At 43.4% G+C, this 25917-nt stretch overlaps 1 protein-coding gene and 1 non-coding gene across 4 annotated transcripts in view; one reads left to right on the top strand and one right to left on the bottom strand.

Annotated features, from left to right (window-relative positions):
- Positions 1–25917, top strand: part of GRK5 (G protein-coupled receptor kinase 5) — a 252331-nt gene that overhangs the window by 72295 nt on the left and 154119 nt on the right. Inside the window, exons 1-2 of one of the 3 annotated variants that reach the window (XM_053309324.1) lie at positions 13836–13871; positions 18056–18151. In XM_053309324.1, the coding sequence (XP_053165299.1) occupies positions 13859–13871; positions 18056–18151 (109 nt within the window). In that variant the 5' untranslated portion in view covers positions 13836–13858. Of the gene's footprint in view, positions 1–13835; positions 13872–17638; positions 17691–18055; positions 18152–25917 lie in introns of those variants that run through there. The other 2 variants (XM_053309323.1, XM_053309322.1) reach the window with 2 other exon arrangements.
- TRNAN-GUU (transfer RNA asparagine (anticodon GUU)) lies at positions 4327–4398 on the bottom strand. Its single transcript has one exon. It is a non-coding gene; the product is annotated as a tRNA-Asn (tRNA).

The following is a 25917-nucleotide window of genomic DNA, read 5'->3' as shown; positions in this document are numbered from 1 at the left end:
TAGGAGTGCTGAATCAGTTCTGTTAATTGGTGTTCGAGCTGGTTCAGAGGGCGGGGGGATGCTTTAAGGGACAGGGGAGACGCTGCCAGCCCTGCCCCGCTGTCCCCGCGCTCTTGCAAAAAGAGGGTGCCCGAGGCTGCAGCGTGTCTCCCTGCAGCCCTGGTCAGCATCACCATTCAAATGCTTGCGTGGTAACGCTGACTGGGGCTGCAGGGAGGCACGCTGCAGCCCGACATGCCTGCTTTTTGTGAGAGCGCTGGCAGGGAAAAGCGGTGGGGTGGAGGTTGGCAGGTAGGCAGCACCTCCCCTGCCCCTTAAAGAAACCCCCTGCGCTCATCCCTACTCTGCATATACATAAGCAGAACCAAATAGTTCCATAAATTAGACTCCGTCTCCTTCTACCCTGCATTGCCTCTTTGTCTCCTTCCCAACCTGCATCCTTGGTTTCAAAGTGTCAAAGGCTCTCTCAGATGTTGTTGTTATTTACATTGTATATCCCGCTCTTCCTCCAAGGAGCCCGGAGCGGTGTACTACATACTTGAGTTTCTCCTCACAACAACCCTGTGAAGTAGGTTAGGCTGAGAGAGAAGCGACAGGCCCAGAGTCACCCAGCTAGTGTCGTGGCTGAATGGGGAGTTAAACTCGGGTCTCCCGGGTCCTAGTCCAGCACTCTAACCACTACACCACGCTGATGTTGGATTAGAGCATGTATTGCCATGGCATATGAGAAATCATCCCTTCTGGTTTCACAGGCTATCACCGCACATTCCACACGCTGCACCTCTACTCTGGCTGCCTTCTCTGCGCATGGCCTGCTGCCCGAGATATGCAGGATGGTTACCTCGTCCTCCATTTCACCTTTCATCAAACATTATAAAATAAACACCTACCTTTCCTCATAGGCTGCCTTCAGGGCCACAGTACTTCAGCAGGTAATTTCACTGTGGTCCAATCCCTCCCATGCGTTACCACTCTGGTATGTCCCATAGTTAAGCATTGCCTCCTACAGTGTGAGAGAAAAACAGACTTTCCATGACTAGTTCTTTCTATACAGTGCACAGAGGTCATGTGGCTCACCATGGATCAATTTAGATGATTCATTGCTTCTTGCTGCTTCTTGCTACTTCTTGCTGCTGCTTCTTGCTGCTTCTTGCTGCTTATTTCATATTCATCCAGTAATCTTTCTTTCCTTTCTATAACATACTTCTATTCTATAATATACTTCTGTCTGGAAGCTGCAACAATTCGGAACTGGGAGGGTCCTGCTCTCACTGCCTGCTGGGTAAAGAGGATAGATAACTTAGCTAGTCACCTGATCATTCTACCTTGAAACCAGCTCTAATGGAGCGAGCTGAGGAAGACAGCCCATCATTAAGCATGACCTCCATAGAGGTGTAGAAAGAACCATTCACAGTAATTCCAAATCTCATGCAGACAACTTGTTCTTCGTATCTCATTGTCCCTCCTCAAGCTCCTGATCACTGTAGTGCAATGGCCAATGGGTTAGTAACTCATTAGCTTTGATAAAATATACAGACCAGTCCACAACAAATTTCCATCAGTTTGGTAAGCTCACCAGGCCATGTTCTGTTTCCTCCAGGACCTCAGAATGTTTGATGCTCTGCTTTAAATACTTTCAATTATATTTTCAGAAGCAAATAAACCAAATATTTTTCAATTTCCTGTAAGTAATTTTTAAAATAATAATAATAATTATTATTAAAAGCATCTTGCTCTTTGGCATTATATTTGCATTGTAACTTTAGAAATGAACTCTAGTCAGTCGAACTTTATTTCATTCCTTGTTTGCCTATAAGTTCATTCATGCAAGTCGTATTGCTCCATGAAGCACCTCTCAGCTATATTCTGGAAGTGTAGTCATGGCATAGTTTGTGATGATGTCATCCATCCTAATTCAAAATGGTGGATGCATAAATGTTTGAGGCACAAGTGGCCTAACTTGTGGACTGCCTAACTTATTTGAATCAAATTCGGTACAGTTGTACACAGGGACATCTCAACGGCATGGTCTGTAATTATGTCATCCACCCCCATTCAAGATGGTGAACACATGAACATTTGAGGTGCGACTGGGCTAACTTGTGAACTGCCTAACCAGTTTGGACCAAATTTAGTCTAGTTGTAGGGATAGTGAAAGGAAAGTAGGCAGATTAGTTATTACTAGAACAATTTGTTTTTAAAATGTAGGTACACTCAAACTAAGTAATATCAACGTGAGGCAAATTGGGGTTCAGACTGATGGCTGTGCCTGGTTGAACTATGGTGCAGGAGGTTGCATTTGAATGTTGGTCCTGCAAACTTCAGGCTGGTACAGAATGTCCACAGTAATGCCGACATACCACACTCATGTTTCTCCTTCCCTTTTGTATTTGGAGATAATGCCTGAACAGGGTTTATACTTGTCTAACAGAGGACTCTGTACTTGCATACAGAGTGTGCTTGGAAACCCTGCCTCTGTGCTGATGTATTCTGAAACCCTGCTCCCCACACTTACAGTGTTTGTCTTCAGAGACAAATGCTGTACTTGTGAGGATGTTTATCGCATGATTGCATCCCAGCATATAAATACATACAACAGTACAGAACAACAATTGAAGTATTCAAGTAATTGTATGTCACTTCAAGCAGTCTTATGTGTGACATCCCAACTATTTTTAATTAGTGGTCATTTATAATCTTATAATCCACAACTGTTGTCATTTTTATTAGCCTACTTTCCAGTAGCCTTATGAGGTCACCTGGCATGTGTGTGTGTCCCCCTATCAACTTTGCAATGCCTGGACCAATATGAACCAAATTGGGTACAGTTGTAGGGACACATAGGGTCACCTGAACACAGAGGCATAACTAGGGAAAATGGCACCCGGGGCAAGCACTGAAATTGTGCCCCCCTGCGCCGAGTTTAGCCCCGAGCAAGGGTGTTTAGGATTCTAGCTCAACACAACCAGGCCAATTTGTGGACACATCTGCAAGGCTAACAAAAAAGCATTTCATGTTTTTATTTAAAACGAATGCATGTATTAATCAGGCTTAAAATTTCACCAGCCGAGTCCCTTACAATATAGAGAGTTCATTTAAATGGGAACCCTTAAGCCCAAATCAGAACTTTAAACAAAAAGAAAAGAATATATAATCACATGCATGAATGTGCTTACTATGTCTGGAGGGTGTACAATCTATATACTGCACCCTAATATATACATTTTTTTAAAAAAAACTTACTCGCGCCTTCGATTTTTCCCGAGCCTCTGCTCCAGATATAGTCAATAACATTCAACAGCCATTTATGGAGCAACTGCTGCTTTAAAATTCAGCATGTCCCCTTCTAACATGTTCGCAACTCCGCGTACAGAAAGACAGTCAATGCAGAGTGGGAAGTAGGATTATGACTACCTCTGCCCTCAGTTTCTATGCATTGACTGTTTCTTTGTGAACAAATGTGCAGGTTAAGTGCGTGCACGCATGCACGCACACACCCCGCCGAGAGAAGACACCTTCCTCTTTGAGCGCCCAACAACACACACTGTCCCTCCCCACCTGCCAGCTTCTCCCTCCCCACACAGTCTGAGTCAACCCAGCATATCAAACTAAGGCTCCCTTTGCCGAGGGGACATGCAAATGCTACTGCTGGGCTGGGATTGGAAACTTCCTCCAAGCCGAGCAGCAGCTGCCAGCAGGCAAGCATTGCGGCTGCTTAGCAGTCAGCTCGGCATAGAGAACAGCAGCCCCAGCACAGCAAACTCAACGATGTTAGGGGCGTGCAGTGGCGCCCGCTCGAGGAGAGGCTGCTGGCTGCAGGCACAGCAGCTACCTAAGGGTGCAGTAGTGAGCGGCAGCGCGAGGGGAGCTGGGAGGAAGTTTCCCAGCAAGACTGAACAAATCAATCTGTTCTGTGTTCTCTCCCACCCCAGGGGAGAACTAGTGGCCAGAACTAATTTGAGATCCTGTGCCTGTCAAGCCTCTGCAGAGCTCAGGTTGTTTGGCACCATTTACTTGATTAATAAGCACATTGGTAAAAAGTTAAGTAAAGCCAGTACAGTCTCTCCCTGCCCGTGCCCGAGTCCCATGGGGGGGAAGCCAGTGTGGGTGTCCAAAGTCCAGATGAAAAGCATCTCTAGTTTTTCCCCTGCAACTGGAAATGAAATGAAATGGAAACCAGAATGTATTTCCTTAACTAAAAGGAAAGCACTTTCTTTTACAGACCCTGCAATTCCATCAGAAGGTTAGATCAGCCTTTTAAAACAATTTTATCAAGAAGGTTTTGTAATGATTAAAAAAATTAAAGTAATTTTAAAAAATCAACATCGTCCCTGGGTGGGCTCGAACCACCAACCTTTCGATTAACAGCCAAACATGCTAACCGATTGCACCACAGACTCCGCTGGTAGAAACTTTCTGCCAGGAAGGTACTAATGGTTTCTACGCTGTGGTTTTTGGTGCTTGTAGTTTTATTTTTAAATGTGCTAGTGAATTTTCATGGAATCGATTTCTAAAATAAGCGTTACGGAGGACAGAAAGAGATTCGTTGATTGAGGCGTGGGAGAGAAAAACTGAGTAATAACTGAACGAAGGCTGCTCCCGTAACAAAAAGAGACAGTAAACCGTCAAGAGCCCTTACTAGGTCATTCAAACGTACAGGCATGCACGTAGGCTTCCCGGACGCCCCATGGCCCCACCCCAATTTTGTACCTTCTTTCAGGAAATAATTAAGACGAGTCGATCGTTCGATAGTGTGGAGATTCCAGACTGTTATTTCAGCCTAGGACTTTCCCCTTTGACGCACGAATTCAGCACTAGCATGAGCCAGGGAGCTGCAGGTTGAACAACTTCATTCATTCTTTTGTATCGGGAGTTGAACTGTGCAGGCGCGCCTGCGCAGTTGGGAAGCGACGCCGGGCCAGAAGACAGGCTCGGCGTCGCTCTGCTTGAACTCCTCCTTGGCGGGCGATCTGCGGCCACTTGGGCCGCGCTACAGCCCATCGCCGCAGCCAGCCACCGCCGCACTCGGCGGGCGACCCGCCGCCGCCCGCCGCTCACCACCGCCCAACACCGCCACATCGCTGCACGCGCGGCCCCGCCGCCACTCAGAGTGATCCGGGGGGCGGCGGGGGAGGAGGCCACTTCTTGGCGCCCCCCACGTGACCCGCTGGGGTGGCGCCCGGGGCACGTGCCCCCCCTGCCCCCCCTATCGTTACGCCACTGCCTGAACGGCACAGTTTGTGGTGATGTCGCCCACCTTGATCCAAGATGGTGGACGCATAAACATATGAGGCACAAGTGGGCTAACCTGTGGACCGTCTTTAAACCAAATTTGGTACAGTTGTAGTGAGCAATACACAGGGATGGCTCAGTGACATAGTTGATAATGTCATCCATCCCGATTCAAGATGGTGGACGTGACTATTTGAGGTGCAATTGGGCTAACTTGTGAACTGCCTAACTGATTTGAACTGAATTTGGTACAGTTGTAGGGATAGTGAAAGGAATGTAGGCAGATTCGTTCTTACTAGAACTTGTTTTCCTTTATGGTTGACCTTCTGCCCAATCTGTGACAGTAAATTCCTCATTGGTGGTGTGCTGTGCAGAGGGAAAATCTTTTTGTTTGTGTGATATACATGATGATGAAATTGTTGCACTTAGTGGGCAATGAAGGCTAGACGGGAATCCTAAACTAAAGGCTTTTTATTCTGGGAATGTGTTGGTTTATTGTATCTATTTTTAAATGTGTGTCTTATTGGGACCACAGAATCCCTAGTCTCTTTCTAACATTTTGCCAGATCAAGCAACTGTAATGGGGATCAGGATGCAATTCTACAACATTGATTCAAGTCTTGGTTGAATCTTTTTATTGTTTTTGCTTAGTCTCAGTGAATCAAGGAAACCTGAATTTCGGTGGTGATAGTGTTTGAAAAGTAATCATAGTGAAGCAAAAGCTTCAGTCTGATTTGGAAAGCAGAAACCAGCAGCTTCTCATTGACCTCAAATAATTACTTTTAAAAAACTACTACAAAACTTAGCATTGCAGTGATTAACTAATGGATTGCAGTGACCATAGAGCAACAGAATCTGCTTGATTGTCATAAAATTCTTACACTAAGCAGAACCACTAAGAGAACCTGCTGATAACAAAAATTTGATTATCAAATGCAGAAGTAGTATTGCAGTAAAACATAGTGAATGGCTTAACACTATTTCCCCAGTAATTCAGCATTGGGCTCCAAGCACTGGAAAAGATCTGTATGGAAAGAACTTATGTGAAAGGAAATGTGGATTCTTTTGTTTAACATTCAACAGCTGAGCAAACCTGACAGTCTTCTACTGTATTTCACAACTATTTAACAATCTTCATACTCCTTGTGTTCAGAAAATCCTTTAATGTCATTTGGTTTTTCTGGAAAGGTCCTGGAAATTAATTGGCAGGTTGTGTCATTCACAACCTGATGACCTTTTTTTGTATTCATGAAGGAGTCACATATTTTACGAGTGCTTTTTTCCTTCCAACCTCTTTCATAACAAAGCTCAGGTCTTTGATATTATGTAATCATTAATTTATTTGGAGGATCATTTCTACATTGAAATCAAAAGTAAAATATGATTTTTAAAAATGAATAATGAGTAGGTCTAATTTTGAATGTGAAAGTGGAATAATGGCAGATTGCTAGCAAAGTTCACAAAAAATAACAAGATACGTGACACTAGAATTCTGCCAACCCACCCAGTTCCGGTTTTGGGTTTTTTAGTTCTGTTCCATTCATTATGATATTTCCTGTTTATACCGAAGACATTGGAGGATAAGGGCTCCATAACTGGTGCACTACTGAAGGCCCTCCTAGCTGCTACTACCAGCAGCTGTGAGTGAGGAGAACTCTCAGAATGCATAATTGATCATTTAGGGCAGTTATCTTCACTGTTTTTCAAGTGGAGGTCATTTTGGCAAAACATCTTCAAAATGACTTCCCATCATGCTGATCTTCGCACAGCACAGCACTTTTCTCAGAGCCAGGGGGTGGAATTTAAGAGAAATAGAGCCCTGTTGAGCTCCAGTGCCATCTTGGCACTGAGCATCCAGGCATGCTCAGAGGCAATGCTTTTCCCTAGAGCTCTTCCCGGCACTCCATGTGCACCTTCCAAGTTGGTGTTGGGGCTCAAGATGACTCAATTTTACATAAAGGAGTCTTACTGGCAGTGAACACAGCACAGCACTGCATGGTCTAAATGGTTGCTTTGGTGCAGTCTCAGGGGAGCTGTGTGGATTATTTGGCTTTGCACTAAGTTTTGCCAAAGACTTAAACAGTTATTCAGGAAGCTTCAGTTAGGGTTGATGGGAGCCACCACTAGTTCCTGGGCCTTGCAGTGAAGAATTTAGGGGGAATGCAAGTGCAACTCCCCCACCCCCGCCAAGATTTTTCCAACAAGACCAGTAGAACCTGTAAGACACAGGACCTCAGTTTTATCTGGATTGATAAAATTTTATCTGATTGTTCATCCTTATTCAAACCATACTGCCCCCAAACAACTGTCCAGAATCTCACTGCCTCCTTAGTCTTACATGTTGGAAATGGATGGTAAAGCTGTATGATTTGCAGTGGCTTCATGTAGACATTTAAAACATGGAGCACACCATAAGTCAAGGGGTGGAGCACTTGTCCTCCAGCATTACCTTGTGGGACCAACTCACCAGGAACACAATATGGTACTTACTAAGTACAGTTCAGTAGCTACATAGATCAAAGGTTTTAGTATTTCCTCTAGTGGAATTGTATTAACTTTTGTGCAGGCTTCTCTCCCCTGGTCCCAAAAGGCATGATTTCAAGCAGGACTCTCTTTTTTTGGTGTTGGTGTTGTTGTATTTTGTTTTTCACTAACTTTGTCCCAAAATGCCAGCTGGCTTGGAAATCACACCAACAGGCTCCAAGGTCATATTGGAAATAGGCCATGGTAGTGAGCACAAGAGCTGTTGCAAGCCCCAGAGCAATGCTGCTCACTGCCAGGAATGAGGCATCCCTCGCCAGCTCCCCTGCTCACAGGCTGCACTTGGGGAAAGACAAACAGTGAATGGTAGGGACAGGCAACAGGAGCTGGAAAACAGGACAGAGGAAGAGGAAATGGAGGATAAAGGGTCAAAGCATTAAGACATAAAAGCACCGAAGCCTGTGAAGAGGCAGTTCAGCCAGCCAGTTCCCTGAGGCAGCATGAGAAGAGTAAAGGGGCTAAAATGAGAAAAGAACTGGGTAGGAGGAAGATGGGTGGGCTAAGAAACTTCCTCCTCTGTATCTCTGAGGCCAGCAATCTCCATAGGAATTCACAAACATATACAACATATATCAGGTTTGAATAAAACAATTGAACAACAAAACAATATAAGCACACTACCACTTGAATCCCAATTGCCCTGGCAGAATAAAGAAATAGAGCTAGCTGTCATCGACTAAAACCTCATTGCATACCAGACAGCCTCTCCCAGCAGTTTTATGCAGATGTTAACCAGCATGAGAGGCGAAACAGAACCCTGTAGGATAATTCTGATGGGAAGGGACAAAGGTTCCCCAATAGCTTCTTCTGGAACCTTTCCCCCTGGAAGAAGTTGAACCACCATGAAGCAGTGCCCCCACTCTCAAAGATAGGCCAGAAGAATAGTAAGAAGCCTAGGAGGATCAATAGGGCCACATTCTGCTTGTGTGTCTCTCCCAGTGTAGGTTCTAAACCAGGACAACCAAGGTCATATATGTCCCAAAATCATGCCTAAATCCAGTGAGACCTATATAATCAGCCTCAACCAGGGGGTTGTCCAGTTACCATCTTCTCAACCACCTTGCCCAGAAATGGCTGGGAATGATGAGACTGACATAAAACACATTTGAGACTGACATAAAACACATTTCCCCATGCCTCCCAACAAAGAGGTATGCTGGCTCTTTAATTTGATAAAACTATCCATGTGGAATACATGTTTAATTTCATTTGAAGTAGTGAACAAATTTTGAATTCTAAATAGTATGTTGGTGATTAACCCCAAGGAATTTATTCAGAGACCACTAGAGAGTTAATACAGTCCATTCTCCGTATGGTTTCCAATTTCCACTAACAATAAGAAAGTACCTTAAGATCTGGTCCCTTGTTTGTCTCAAGGGGCTGGAATCTTTTCCAGTATGTTTATTTCCCGTCATGAAAGCATCCTTTTGTAAGCGCATGGCATCATGGATTATGTGAACCACACTACAAGAGAGGAAATAGCCATTCATCAACATTAATTCATTGGGTAATTAAGCCTATGACCTCTGACTTCACATCATTAACTACTGGGTGCAGGGAGGATTCTCCTGGAACATCTGTTCACTGTCATTCCCCAAGCTGCCTTTATTTACAAAGAGATTGAGCCTTTATCTACAACCAGACTAACACACACACACTGTAATGAGAACTGCTAATAACCTGTCTGAGCTAGTGCTGTCATTGCTGAGGACCAGGGGCAGAGCAGACTATAGGCCATCTCTGGGTCAGTGAAGAAACTCTAGTTTGTTTACATTTTTAGAATATCTGTATGGGGCACTTGGTGTCTTTGACATAAGTTCTAATATTAATTCAGATGTGGATGGATTACAAATATACCTGAATATAAGCTTATTGGCCATTTGGGAGCCAAAGTAAAAAACAGGGTCATGCCAAATTTATGTGTTGCTGGCATGGACTTGGGAGCCCTTTCTCCATGGTTAGGTTCCAAAGCACTCCAGCAACAAGCATCAAGAGAGGGCACATGGGCAAGCCATGTTTCCTTCCTTTCCATGGAAGTGTAACCAGATACCAAGAGAGGAAGAGCTCACTATATTTGTTTGTGTCACTTGAAACTTAAATGTAAAAGGTCAGCTGTATTAAACTGATGCACTTTATTCATTAAACTTTAAGGGCCAAACTAGATGGGACCATGGCAGATTGTTTGTTCAAACACAGGTGTGCCACAATCAAACATAAAGCGAGGGCTGGAAGGGTTAGAACAAAAGGGAGAGATGGGGTTAAACCTGTCTGTGACTTATCTCCTCACCAGTGTTCCCTGTTACAGGGATTCCCAGATGTTAAGAACATAAGAACATAAGAACAGCCCTGCTGGATCAGGCTCAAGGCCCATCTAGTCCAGCATCCTGTTTCGCACAGTGGCCCACCAGATGCCGCTGGAAGCCACAGACAGGAGTTGAGGGCGTGCCCTCTCTCCTGCCATTACTCCCCTGCAACTGGTACTCAGAGGTACCCTGCCCTTGAGGCTGGAGGTGGCCCACAGCCCTCTGACTAGTAGCCATTGATAGACCTCTTCTCCATGAAGTCATCCAAACCCCTCTTAAAGCCATCCAGGTTGTTGGCCGTCACCACATCCTGTGGCAGAGAGTTCCACAAGTGGATCACACGTTGTGTGAAAAAGTATTTCCATTTGTTGGTCCTAGACCTCCTGGCAATCAATTTCATGGAGTGACCCCTTGTTCTAGTGTTGTGTGAGAGGGAAAAGAATCTCTCTCTCTCCACTTTCTCCACGCCATGCATGATTTTATAGACCTCTATCATGTCTCCCCGCAGTCGTCTTTTTTCTAAACTAAAAAGCCCCAGGTGTTGTAGTCTTGCCTCATAAGAAAGGTGCTCTAGGCCCCTGATCATCTTGGTTGCCCTCTTCTGTACCTTCTCCAGTTCAACAATGTCCTTTTTAAGATGTGGTGACCAGAATTGTACACAGTACTCCAAGTGTGGTCGCACCATAGTTTTGTATAAGGGCATTATAATGTTAGCCATTTTATTTTCAATCCCCTTCCTAATGATCCCTAGCATGGAATTTGCCTTTTTCACAGCTGCCGCACATTGAACTGACACTTTCAATGAACTGTCAACCACAACCCCAAGATCCCTCTCCTGGTCCGTCACCGACAGCTCAGATCCCATCAGCATATACTTGAAGTTGGGGTTTTTCGTCCCAATGTGCATCACTTTACACTTGCTAACATTGAACCGCATTTGCCATTTTGTCGCCCACTCCCCCAGTTTGGAGAGATCCTTTTGGAGCTGCTCACAATCCGTTTCAGATTTCACTACCCGGAAGAGTTTGGTATCATCTGCAAATTTGGCCACATCGCTGCTTACCCCTGCTTCTAGATCATTTATGAATAAATTAAAAAGCACCGGTCCCAGTACAGATCCCTGGGGGACCCCACTTCTTACTTCCCTCCATTGTGAAAACTCTCCATTTATACCTACCCTCTGTTTTCTGTCTTTCAACCAGTTAGCAATCCACACATGTACCTGTCCCTTTATCCCATGACCGCTAAGTTTCCTCAGGAGTCTTTGATGAGGAACTTTGTCAAAAGCTTTTTGGAAGTCCAGGTAGACTATGTCAACTGGATCACCTTGATCCACATACTTGTTGACACTCTCAAAGAACTCCAAAAGGTTGGTGAGGCAAGATTCACCTTTGCAGAAGCCATGCTGGCTCACTCCCAGCAGGGCCTGTTCTTCTAGGTGCTTTACAATTTTATCCTTGAGGATGCTTTCCATCAATTTGCCTGGAACGGACGTTAGGCTAACTGGCCTGTAATTTCCCGGATCGCCCCTGGATCCCTTTTTGAAAATCAGTGTTACATTTGCTACTCTCCAGTCCTCTGGTACAGAGCCCGATTTCAGGGATAAGTTAAATATTTTAGCAAGGAGGTCGGCAATTTCACATTTGAGTTCTTTGAGGACTCTTGGATGGATGCCATCCGGCCCTGGTGATTTGTTAGCTTTCAGTTTTTCCAGACAGTTTAGAACATCATCCCTTGTCACTTCTATCAGACTCAGCTCTCTAGCCTCCATCCCTAAAAAGCCTGGTTCAGGAACAGGAACCAGTTGTTGACTAACAACTCTAATCCTCCCTAGCTGCAATGGTCTTTGACTGGGGATTATGGGAGTTGTAGTCAACAACATCTGGAGAACTCTGTTCTCCCCGCTTCTCCTTGGCCAAGCTGCAGTACTGGAAGTGAAGTCAGGGAGGAGGAGGAGGAAGAGGGGTTGTTGCTACTCTCAACCATATGGTCCCTAAAAATTGGAACCCCTTCACTTAATATGTGATTTGAGGCATACAATCAGTATGTGATTGAGGCGTACCTGGGTTTATGGATCTGCTGCTGTCACATTTAGTTTGACCTAAAGTGCACTAAGCAGTTGAACTCCCTGAGGAGCACATTCTTTATATCCTTTCACTTACCTTCCAATTTACTCTTTTTCTTCCCTTCTTCCATCTTGAGTGTCTTTTGCCAATGTAGCTAAAGAGACTTCCACACACAGCTATGGATGCAACTCTAGCTCAGTGGTCAAGGATCTGCTTTGCATGCAGAAGGTCCCAGGTTCAATACCTGGCATTTTCAAGGATTCCACAAAACTTCTGCTTGAAACTTTGGAGAGCTGCTGCCAGTCGGTTTAGACCAGGGGTAGGCAACCGTTGGTACAGGTGCCAAAAGTGGCACACAAAATGATTTTGAGTGGCACTCACATGGACTCCTGAAAGAAGGCCACACAACTGAATTTAGCAAGAGCCAGTTCTTCTGTGTTAGATCATCTTTTTTCCCCTCCCGTGTAAAGAAAGGGACACTGGAACTTTTACACACACATAACTTTTTAACTGGAACTTTTTACACACACATAGGGATGAACATTATTAGTTGACGTATCCCAGAAATTCTGCTTGTTCAGGAACAAAGCTTAGACTGGGCATTGATTTAATTTAATTTAATTTTAAAACTAGCTTAATCTGCATAGAGCATCTGCGCGCTAGTACTTGAGTGCTCCCCTCACCCCCTGTCACAGGCTCCCTCACAGACATCTCCACCCTCACCTGATCCACACTCCTGCTCCTCCTCAATCCGGTTGCTTCCATCCCCCTCACCCCACTTGGTCACTCCTCCATCCCTTTACTCCATCCTGCTCAGCCCTCTTGGTCATGGCTGCAGCATTGCTGGTGTCTGTCGTCCAAGCTGCAGCCCCCTATCCCCAGAGACCTACCCACTCTCACCCAAGCCCTGCTCCTCCCCACGAGAGCAGCAGCAGCAGTTTACCAGGTTCTTCCTTACTGCTGCCATGGCCGCTCGATCCCCTCAGGCCACTGACAGGCCCAGGCCCATCCCTTGCCTGCCTGCCTTCCCTGTCTCTGCTAATGGCCTCAGTAGCCCCAAACAGCAGCAGTGCTTGACTGGGCTCTTCCTTGCTGCCAATAGAAGCCACAATGGCTGCTCTTTCCGTTCAGGCCACTGACAGGCTCAGGCCCATCCCTCACCTTTAATTCTTACTCTCTTCTCCTCCCTTTGTTTTTCCTCTCTCCTCTGCTTGCTCTTCTCTTCTGTCTTTCTTCCCCTCCCTTCTTTTCTCTCTCTCTCTCCTTTCCTGAGTTAACAGATCTTGTTTATCTTGTTTCCTCATCTAATTCACACAACAGCAGCCTCCTTCTCCTGAAGGGACTCTTTCCTCCCTCACAACCCCTCCCTTCGCAGACCCCTGCCTGCTATCCTTGTATATATGTATAGAGTCCTCTCTTCTACAATCAAGAACATCTTCTGACCAGTAACAGTTGCATTCCAACTGACCTGAATCATCATAGGCTCCACCTTCCTATCTGCATATGGAATCACCACTGCCCAATTACCACAGTGCCACTGGCTCCTCCTCCCTATCTGCATATAGAACTCCCACTGCCCAATCACCACAGTGCTTCTTATCGCAAACTCTCGTGAGAGTTGCCACACATGGGATTAGCGACAGGTATGTCTAAGAGAGAGAGAGACACAGAGAGACAGTAAACAGCCCCTGCCAGACAGACAGTTAAAAGATATCCATGAATTACACTGGTAAGACATAAACTGGTAAGATCTACATTTTAATTTATTTTAAATTAAGCTTATTTAGCATTTTACAAGCATTATTTACTTTACATATAACAATAGTTTATACACAGAGAGAGAGAGAGATGAGTGTGAGAGAGAGCATGTCTGTGTAAAAATACACTGCAGGTACGCAAAACCTTAAACTAGAATGAATAAATGAAAACATGTCACACCACTTCTGAGAGGTTACTGACTCCTGATGTAGACAGTGCTGAAATAGATGGACCAATGGTCTGACTGTAGCTTCCTTTGTTACAGAGTATCTACTACTGAGTAAGTTTACCAAAGCCTCTGTATGTTCTGTTTCACCACAGGTAGAGCTACAGGTTACCTTAACAAACGCCTCATAGGTAGTGCCTTGTTTCTGTGCAGCAAAGTAATATTTGAAGCCACTGTGGTTAGAAATGTGCATTGTTGGATTATTGGCATAAAACACTCAAAAGTCATTTTCACATGTGTAATACTAAGAATTTCCTGCACTTGTAAATTAAATGGGGGGGGGGAACTTAGTTGATGTACTAGGTGTTTTTAAAAAAAAATGATTTCTTTAAACTGACTTGACTTTATAGCATTGATAAAATTCTGAAAATGGGATATGTTGGTTGTGTCGTAAAAGTGTGCTCTGCTTGGGGTCATAACTGGCACTGCCAGTAATCGTATGTAATTTGATTTTTGTCAGTATCAAAATGAAATATGTGCATTGTTTGGTCCCCAATGCTTTGGTATGTAAAATGTGGCCCCCTTCATATTAATGCTTTCTACATGTCTTAAGAACAACAAGCTTAAACAATTACCAGACATCTATTACCCTGACAGCCGCTTCCTGCACAGCAGCCAGCAAGCTGAGATGTCAAAACTATTCAAATGCTCCAAGCCCCAATGGTAAAATGGGGCATATAACATAGTGCATCTGTCAGCTTTTGGCAACAAAAGCAGCAGTGGAGATGGAGAGCCTCCCAATGTGAAAAGACAGTGTGAAAGCAAGGATCAAGGCAGGAGTTGAATAGCCTTCATTTTTACACCTCTGCAATTACCTTCCTGTTCACCATGATACCTTCTTTTAGCTTGCAGCCCAGCCAGACAATTTACCTTGTCTCAGCTGTCTGGGTGCATTATGTCCTTCAAGTCTTCACGCACACACACACACACACACACACACACACACACACACACACACGTATGCCTGTTGTCCTGCCGAATTGCATTTGGAGCAAGCAAGAGAGGATGGCTCCAAGATACAGGCTGTGAGCTAGAAAGGTCAGACAGATTAAAGCAGTTGATTGGAATCTTTAACGTAAAGACGTCACAGGCAAAATAGTGCCGCTGTATTACGCTCAAATACAAGCAAATGAGTCATCCAGCAGTGCTGCTGGCTTTTGTAGGACAAAGAATAGGAGAGGGGAGAAGTCATTGGCTGTGCGGTGCACCAATCACGCTTGTAACTAGGGGACTCTTCAGTCCTTTCCCCCACCCCAGATCTTGGCAGAAATGCAGGTTTAAAATGTATCATTTTAGAATGGTTAATTAATTTCATCTAATTGTATTCCTATGGTAATGGCTTTTACTTCTTTTTTTTACGCCATAATTATTTTACATTTCCTTTGTTCTTTTGCATGTAGTGCTTGTAATAGCTATTCCATACTCTCCTTGCTGTTGTGATGAAGAGAACATACAGATTGCCAAATTTGATAAGGGGATGCTGTAGCCAGCTGTTTTGTACTCTGGTAATTCAATGTTTCTATACCTCCGTGAATTCCTTAGGGTGATTTTACAACAAGAGGCAATGGTTCTTCCAGAAAATGTGAAAACTATGGCAAGATCAGACTTGAGGCAACAGAGAGTGGAAGATGAGCAATGTTGTTTAGTGGGGGAACAGGAGCATGGCATATATAATATTAGAAGAAATACACAGAGGCTTGGAAATGCGTATGATGGCATGTAATGGCGGATGCATCTGTAAACAAGCCCAGATATGCAGGGTGGGGGAGTGCATAGAGCATGAATTCAGTGAATGAAGCAATAAGGTGACCTGAAGATGGAAAAGTCAATGGGCCAACAAGTAAATATAGTTTACTGGTAAAATAATACTGGAAGTGGGAGTAATTCACTAGACTGTTTGCTAAGGAAGTTCTCTCTCCCAAACTGGAAGCAGCTGTCTATGCACACAGAACTAGAATCTGTTGAGAGCGAAACTTGTGGAACTTTCCAGAATTGTCACCCTGATCCAGTTCTAATCGGCTGATTTTGATATGCATTTTCAGGTGAAAATTCACATTACTGTAGTAGGTAGGGTAGTTACTATCAATAGAGATTTATAATCCTTTCAGCACTTGATTCATTCTACTTTTTGATTATTTAAAAATAAAATTGGAGCAATATGATCAATGAAATCATTATAACTGACTTAATTTGAAATAAACCTGTAAGACCTTGGTTTCAGGTTGCCATTTATTTCAGATAGTTGGGTTAGAATAAATTAAGATCAATCACTTTGGACATTATAACCAATCTTAGGTTAAAATAAACCAAATCAGAAATAGACGCTCATTCAGGGACTGGAGGGAGGAATGCGCATTTACAGGACTTGGCATTATTGTGCAGAGCCAGGTTTTAACGGAAGTGCTGGGCAATATCTGAACACTTTGTGCACAGAGCCCTGAACTGGGCTGCAGCCGGCCTGGCCTGTCATTTTGGAGGCTGGCAGGGGAGTTGGAGGAGCTCACTCTTAAAAATACTCATTTTAAAAGGTAATATTACCTCCCCCCCACACACACACACGGTATTAACTTTAGGGAAATCCCTTTACTTGTAAATGGGAATTCTTGCTAGATTCCCCTTTACAAGTAGACCCCTTCACAAGTATATCCCTCCAGCTGGCTCATGAGCCAGCTTGGCCTGGCTCGATGCCCGGAGCAGAAATGACCCTGGTTTGATCGAGCCCACGCCACCCAGGGCAACTTGAATCTGATCCGGATTCGAGCCAGACCAGGAAAACCAGTTCCATGCACATCCCTACTCCTAGGTGGTTCCAGGATTCTCCTGCCTACCTGGCTGCATTGGCTTCTGTTGATTTGTTCTTGAATACTGTATTTATCTGAATACAAGACTAGGTTTTTTCCAACTTCTGTGATGTTAGAAATCAGAGGGTCATCTTCAATTCAAAGTCCTCTTCCTTTTGGGTAAATATAGGTATAACCTGTATTTAATCTCTGTTTTTAAGGGGCCTGTCTTAAATTCAGAGTTGTCTTGTATTCTGGTAAACGGAAAAAAAGGGTGAGTGAATGAGGCTTCTTTTAACAGTGGAGGCCTTTTAAAAAATAGTTACCTCTTGGAGTCATTCCTGCTGATATTAATAGGTCTGGAACAGAGCAGGGTGGTTGGTTGTGAAAAGGTTCTTATAGTATGAAAAGGTTCTTGAATGTGTTGGGAAGTGTTGTGCGTGTACTGGAGCAGCCTGAAGAGTTTCATTTAATATAGCCACTTTCAGAAATATGTTATTGAAACAGCATAGATGAGAGCTTTCATCCACAGAGCCTATAGGTGAAGGCTTGTCTCTTTTACTGTTCTGTAGGCAAAGGTGTCTGAGACAGGTCTGTGTTACTCCCTTTTTTCAGTTTCCTCTATACTTCGATATTGTTATGATATGTTGCACCTTCTCTGTATCATGCTCAAGCCAGGTTGCAAAGCTGCTTTTAGATGCTGAGATTTTAGTACTCTTTCCCTCCTTTGGAGGAGATCATAGCAAGATGACAGCAACATTGGCAAAGGAAGAGGCAAGAGAAAGTAAATATCTTGGCTACTTTCTGGAGGGGCTCACTTAGTACTTCTTATAAAATGTCTCATCATGCTACACACATGTCTGGCGAGGCCACATCTAGCTGCTTTGCCTACTTTGACAAGAGGCAGAATTGTTTGATTGTTTAGCAACTATTGGATAGCTTCATAATCCAGAAATCTGGAAACAGTTGTGGAATGTGCCAAGTACTCTCCTCACCACCACCCCATCAATCTATGCTACTGAAAATAATGTTGAATAGTGCTATGTGTTTGTCCATGTGTGAATGTACCAAACCACAGCTGATATTTCAGTGCATGAGAATGGATGATGTTTAAAGAACCTGGTCTCAGTATGCTTTCTTCTCCTTCAGGGGGTGGAGGAAAGCGCAAAGGTAAAAGCAAGAAGTGGAAGGAAATCCTGAAGTTCCCTCACATTAGCCAGTGTGAAGATCTTCGAAGAACTATAGGTAAAAATTCATTTCCTGGTTTTGTTTTTCAAATGTTTCTATTGGCACTCTTTCATGTACAGTAGATTGTTATTAAATTTTTTCACCCTTATGTCCTGTATTGCAATCTGAAATATTAAGCTGAAATATTTTTATTAAAGAATTTCAGACAAAAAGCAACCAAGTTCTCACTGCGTTAACATCACATTTTGTTGCTCCTTGTCATTCTACAAAATATTGAACAGAATTAACATGTAATCACCTCTCAAGAAAATCAAGATTTGAATTACTGTACTTGCATTTTTATTACAACCTTACCCATAATTATTAAGCCATTCTCTATTGCATGGGTTCCTGACCTTGGGTCTCCAGAGATTGTTGGGACTACAGCCTAATAATCCAACGACTGACTGGGGGTAGTAGGATTTGTAGTCCAAAAGCATCTGGGGGACCTAAGGTTGAGACCACATAATGAATGGTAAATAACTGTTCTTCTTTTTAAAATGCTAATTGCCTCATCTGACTTTCTCTGCAGTGGGAGACTTAATCCTTGAAGCAATCTGGGTGAGATCTTGGCTTGGCTCTTCACAGCCACATGCAAATATTTTTTGCTATCTATCCTTTTTTTAAATTTGGTGTCCTCATTCTAAGGACAATAATGCTGGCCTTCCTTACTTATTGATGTGGTAAATCTGTCTCACTTTCAATTTCTGATAGATGTATGATGAAAAATTCATGATTATAAAATTGTGAAGATAAATTTATTACTGTGTTCGTAGTGGTGTATGCAATATGTGTATATATTTTCATAAAAATAACAAAAAGCACCTCTCATCTTACATGGATTATATCAAAAGACTCAAAATGGCCTGGTTCAGATGTAATGCTAAACCAGGCTTAATGCTACGAGAATGAAACGAGGGGAACCCTGGATTTGTGTACTCCCCTGTTTTTATTGAGAATGAAACCTTTGCTTTCTTTTAAGAACAAACTGAAGCTCCTCTTTACAAAATGTGGTTTGATCTCCTGGTTTGTTCTAACCTAGATTAACACACTGTAGTCCTGCATTACTTATGAAGTGTGGGAACTGCAATTTCCTCTTAAAATGAAAGCAAGAGATTTGCTCTCCTTCTCTTGCACATGAGAGAGAGAGAGAGAAGAAGAGTGGAGGAGGGAGTTTGTGAACCTGTGCCTTCCTTAGGCTCATTCATGTAGTACTAAACCATGGTTTATTGCTGTGTCTGAACTTGCCAAGGAGAAATCCAGCCAGAGGCACTCTTACCCCTAGACTGAGGGGCCAAAGTCCACGACCTCCACAGGCCCTGCACCGGCGCCCCCCCTCCATCATCTTTAGTCTGTCCCTGGTGGTATGGTTGCCCGGCAGAGCATGGTGATTCTTAATTTGCAGGGGAGGGGGAAGCCTCCAAAGTCCTTTAGTTCCAGGCTCCAAAATTACCTAGGTGCACCTCTGAATCCAGCTCTTAAGATGAGTTTGCAGTTGCATTAAAAAAATGTCAAGCATTGAAAGGCATCTCAACATTAACTTTGAGGAAAATATGTTGGTGACACTAATAATGTTGTGTAATACTGTGTGTTAATTTATGTTTTCCTGCTTATACTAACAGTGTTCTCCTGGGAAAATCTGTTCTGTTGTAAACCAACAGAACAACAATATTCTGTTGTAAACCGCCCAGAGACATAAGTTTTGGGCGGTATAAAAATGTTTTAATAAAATAAATAAATAAATAATCTGTGTCCCTTAAAACATTCTTTTGTCTTCCCCCATCCTTTAAACAACCTCTTGTCCACTAACTAAGCTATGGGTTTTCAGCACCCCCTTGCTGAAGATACCTGAGCTATCTGCCCTGCTAACTGAGCAACAAAGCACCTTTTTTAATTGATGATTTTCTTGTATTTAGCTGGTGGAGAGCAACTGTCCCTGTCCAGCCCCAGCACAGCATCCCTTCAGTGGTTGCTGCTTATTTCCTTTTAGGTTATTGAGCCCTTTTGGAACAGGGAAACCATTTTATGTGTCTTACGTTTCTGTGTAAATTGCTTTGCATATATTTGTTGAAAAGTGTTATATAAATATTGGTAGTAGTAATAGTATCTATACATCAGAACTGATCCTAAGGTTGCCATGAGAGCATGTTGGATTAGTCATAAATATGTGCAGAAATAGCACATATTTATTGGCCCTGCACTCACAGTATACTTCCTTCTAGATGGAGAAATAAGTGGTGATTGTTAAGGCAGCTTGACACATCTGGGCACCTAGAAATTCCCTTGTGGTCCCTGAGCCAGGAGGGTTTTCAGACAGGAGGCTTTACTGTGAATTTGAAGTTGTTCCCCCAAACCAATACAAAATCTTAATTTTTTTACCCCGGATATAAATCAGGCTACATTCTAACACGCAATGAAAAACCCGAATCGTGTGTGATGTGTTCCTTGATAGCTTGCAGGGACTTTGGGGTAAATCTAGCTGATATGTGAACACACACCTCCATTCTGGATGAGATGTGAGCTAAAAGCCCTGTTGAAAAATGCCCAGGTGATAGACAGACACGAGCAGGAATGGGCAAGCAAGGGTAGGGGCAGATTGCTCCCTCCTTCTGCTGCTGCTCAAATCCATTGGCCCATGACAGTCACTCAGTCTTGTTGGCCAGCCCTTCAGAAACATGCGTACTTCCTGTTTAAAAAAACAACGAGGGAGATGGAGAGGGGCGGAATTCAGATCACCCTTGGCTTGCTACATGATTACTCCTCCCAGTTAAGAGAGCTCCATGCCTAATGACAGAAGTTTCCTCTCTCAGCAGGCTCACAGATCAGCCTCGAGAAAATATGCCCTGTATGTTCCCACCTACACTCTCCCCCAAGTAACTGAGTTTGAACTGGCCACACTCTGACTGCATATCATAACCTGCAAAGTTCTCAGTCTCTGGTGCCACCACTTAGCCCCTATTTGAAGATTTCCAACCTAGCCTAATTTCTGAGAGCAGGATAGAAAACCGTTTACATCTGCACACTGCAGACAGAGATGGGCAGGAGGCTAGCATCCTCTGGCACGTTACAGCAAGCAGAAGCCTTAGTGTGGCAAGACTGGGATATTGTGTCTGAGTATGCATTTGCTTGCATAACAGAGAAATCCCACCACTTCAAGAGGTAGGGATGTGTGAACCGGCTCGAAATCGAGCCTATTAGCACTTGAGCTAGCTTGACTCAAAGGCTCACCCTCAAGCTGAACTGGGGGGGTGGGGGCAGAACAACGGCAAGTCGAGCCAAGCTCCCATCTTGCAATCCAGTTTGACGGTATACTTGTAAATTGCCAACTTCTGGTGCCAGTTGCCCAAAACACTGAAAGGAAATGTTTGCTCCCTAAAGTGCCATTTTTAAAAAACCACCCTGACTTTAACTATGAACATGAATTAGAACTCTCTCATTTGGAACTGTCCATCATGGCCCTGATCCAGCTGTGAATAAAGTATATGGCTGCTGATTCTTATCCAAGTCACTTTCTAAAATCTTTAGACACACCTTAATAAACCATTATCAGGGGGTAGCAAAGCTAACGTTATGTCCCACTTACTTTTCTAAATTGTCTTCATTTGTTAGTGGCTTTTTCTCTCTGTATTTGACCAGTAATTTATGCTTTGGGGTTAAAGGTGTGAGACTGGTGTAAACCGGCAACCTGAAAAAGGAACTCCAGATGCTCAGACACTTGAATAACAGTTGTGGCCTGCAAAGAATAGGTATATAGTTTGGAAAGCCCAAACTTGAAGTGAATGAGGACAATGGACCTTGAATCCAGAGTGTTTGCTCTTTAGTGATCCTTGCAAGGGGAATTCCTCCATTGGGATATGACAGCCATTTGTTATCTTTATAATTTAATATATCTGAGAAGATAAAAATTAAGTCAGAACATGCAGAAGCCTTTATAGAAAGGGTTGCTTAAATATTCTGGGATGATCAGGTTTGTGTTATAAGCATTCTTCTGTGCTCCTCTAAAAATAATTTATTCTGTGAAATTTTGTTGTATAGGTATAGCACACTTCTAAGGGTCTTTCCAGATGGTGACAGATTCCACCTTTGCTAATTCCTCTAGGTGATATTGCTTGGGGTCTGGAAGGTATGAAGCCTTCCTGGATTTTTTTGGCCATGGTTACCCATCAATTCAAGAAAAATAGCATTTTTTCCTCCAGTACTACTTGTGCAAAATTTTGCATTGTGCAACCGAGGAAGAAAAAATGCCATTGCGTAACCTGATGGTATATACATGCGACAAACAGACAGAGAGAGAGAAAGCAAAGTAGCGGGGGTGGTGGTGGAGGAGAGAAGACCACTTTCTCTAAACCAAGCCTGCTCAACTTAGGCCTCCCAGCTGTTTTTGGACTACAGCTCCCATAATCCCCAGCCACAGTGGCCAACAGCCAGGGATTATGGGAGTTGTAGGCTAACATCTACAGAAAGGCCAGAGTTGAGCAGCCCTGCTCCTAAGTTTACAGTAGGGCTGTTCAACTTTGGCCTTTCTGCAGACGTTGGCCTACAACTCTCATAATTTATTTATTTATTTATTGTTAATTTTATATACCGCCTTTCATTAAAATAATCCCAAGGCGGTTTACAGCAAAATTTAAAAACAAGATTGTAAAAAAGACACAATTAAAATATTAAGCTAAAAATATCAAACAAATCTGATTAAAAATTTAAAACAAAAGCATAAAAGCAATACAAAGTACAAAGAGCAGCAGCAAAGAATCAAATAAAAGCCTGTGCAAAAAGCCAAGATTTTACACTCTTTCTAAAAGCTGTGATGGAGACTGAGGAGCGAATAGCCACCGGGAGAGCATTCCAGAGTCTGCGGGCAACAACAGAGAAGGCCCTGTCCCACATGCACGACAACCGAGCCTCCCTCATTGTCAGCACCCAGAGAAGAGCTCCCTCAGATGACCTCGTCAAGCGGGTCAACCCTTGGAAACAGGCGGTCCCTCAGGTATCCCGGGCCCAAAACCAGCATCTTGAATTGGACCCGGAAACAAACTAGTAGCCAGTGCAGCTCTTTCAAAATGGGTGTGATGTGCTCCCACAGGGCAGCTCCAGATAAAACCCTAGCTGGCACATAATCCCTGGCTGTTGGCCACTGTGGCTAGGGATTATGGGAGTTGTAGTCCAAAAACAGCTGGGGGGCCTAAGTTGAGCAGGCCTGGTTTAGAGAAAGTGGTATTCTCCGCGCCCCCCCCCCCGGCTGGTTACTTTGCTTGCGCGTGCTCTCTCTCTCTTTGTTGCATGTATATACCATCCTATATAAAATCTCTGGGGAGTTTACAATCCAATCAAAACCTAAAAATCATATAAACAGATTAAAATTACCATAAATGAAACTTTAAAACTTGATAAAATAAAATCCTGATAAAACAGGTGTGTTTTCAGAAGTTGTTTAAAAGCAACCAGAGATGGGGAGATTCTGATTTTATTTGGGAGTGTGTTTCAGAGCCTCGGGGCAACCCTAGAGAAGGCCTGGTTTGGGGTTGCTATTAAGCTAGGCAGTGGCAACTGTAACTGGACCTCCCCCAATGATCTTAATAGGTGGTGGGGTTACCCTGGGCCCAAGCCATTTAAGGCTTTATAGGTAATTACCAGCACTTTGTATTTTGCTCAGAAACTGATTGGCAGCCAATGTAGTTGTTTTAACATAGGAGTAATGTGGTCTCTATGGGTGGCACTGGAGACCAACCTGGCTGCCTCATTCTTCACCAGTTGCAGATTTTGAACTACGTACAAAGGCAGCCCAACATAAAGTGCATTGCAGTTGTCAAGCCTGGATGTCACCAGCATATGCGCTACTGTTTTAAAGTTGTTTGTCTCGAGAAAAGGATGTTGCTGGCGTATCGGCCAAAGCTGATAAAAAGCTCTTCTGGCCACTGTCTCAACCTGAGATATCAGGGAAAGGTTTGGGCCCCAAAGTGCGCCCAAGCTACACACCTGATCTTTCAGGGGGAGTGTAACCCTATCCAGAACAGGCAGATCTAAACCACTTTCTAAGTTGCAGCCTGACACAACAAGTACCTCTGTTTTGTTTGGATTCAAATTCAGTTTGTTTTCCCTTATCCAGTTGATTACTGATTCCAAGCAAGCGTTTAGAGAGGTTAAGCCTCTCCTGACGAAGTTGACATGGAGAAATAGATCTGGGTGTCATCTGCATATTGTTGTGCCCCACCAAATGATAGTTGCTGTTGCTCTTGATTCAGTGTTGCAGAGGACCAAGATATCAAAAGAAAATGTGTTTGCAACATTGTTTACCTGTTATTACTCTGGTCAGAGATCAGGAAGATTGAAATGGCCAAAAGTCAAAACTCAAATCTTTAAAGTGTGCCTGAATCAAAACCCCTGAGCTATCTGGATAAAAATACTATAGCATAATAGCCTCACATGGATCTATCTTGCATCTGGTTTTTATCCCATTTGATAAGAAATAAACGGTCTATAAGTATTTTCAATTATGGCCAAAGTATTGGAAAAATAGGCAAGGACAGTTAACTACAGAAGTTTGTATGCTCTGTTCCTTGGGTTGCAACATCTAATGATCCACCACCCCCTCCTCTGCTCCTCTATTGGATTCTCCCAAAAGCATTGGATGTTTTAAAAGAATATTATCAGTATTTACAGTTTAGTGCTTATTCTCCCCCACCAATCAAAAGACAGAATGAGCAGCAATGTAAGATTAAATAAATAAATAAAAGAAATGAAATGAAATTGTGGGGCCAGCAGCACAGCTTATGCATGTTTAGTGAGAAGTAAGTCCCATTAACTTCCATAGGATTTGCTCCCAGAAAAGTGTGTGTAGGATTATATTGTAGGATTAAGTCATTAGCGGAGAACAATCAAGTGAGAGGAAAGGGAAACTATTCAGTGGGATTTTCAGGAAGTTATTTATTTATGTTTATATACCACCTGGTATGTGTATTTCTAGGCGGTGTTCACAATTTAAACACAACAAATATAAAATAGAGAGAAAACAGTTTCACAGAATTTTAAAAAAAGAATTTCATGCGATAAAAACAATTTATAAAAACTGTTTAAAATTAAACAGTTGAAAATTTATTTCAGTTGAAAGCCTGAGAAAACAGGCTTGAGGATCTTCCTAAGAGCAGTCGGAGATGATGCTCTTATCTTGACAGGGAGCATATTCCAAAGCCCCAGGGCAGCTACAGAGAAGGCCCGGTCCCTAATCATCACCAAATGAGCCAGTAGCAACCGTAACCAGACCTCTTCAGATGATCTTAATAGGTGACCAGGTTATGATAAAGAAGGCGCTCTCTTAAATATCCTGGACCCAAGCTGTTAAGGGCTTTATAGGTAATAACCAGCACTTCGTATTTCACTTAAACATATTGGTAGTCAGTGCAGTTCTTTTAAAATCAGTGTGTTACGGTCCCTTCGAGTTGTCCCAGAGACCATTCTGGCTGCCACATTCTATACCAATTGTTTATGGATTACTTACAAAGGCAGCCCCACATAGAGTGCACTACAGTAGTCGAGCCTGGAGGTTACCAGCATATGCACCACGGTTTTAAAGTCATTTGCCTCCAGAAATGGGCATAGCTGACATCAGCCAGATTCTTGTATTAAGACAGCAGCAAACTTGAAAACATGGAGACACTTAATTCCTACGTCCCCCTTCAACCTCCACAGATGTTTCAAGGAAAGCATGGCGGGGGAGTGTTGCAGAGCAGACCTTTAGAAAGGTGGAAGTGCAGCAAATCAGAAGTCTGCTGTTGTGCAACAACAAA

The sequence above is a fragment of the Hemicordylus capensis genome, chromosome 3 (assembly GCF_027244095.1).
Source record: "Hemicordylus capensis ecotype Gifberg chromosome 3, rHemCap1.1.pri, whole genome shotgun sequence".
NCBI lineage: Eukaryota > Metazoa > Chordata > Lepidosauria > Squamata > Cordylidae > Hemicordylus > Hemicordylus capensis.
This window is presented reverse-complemented; position numbering and strand designations above follow the sequence as displayed.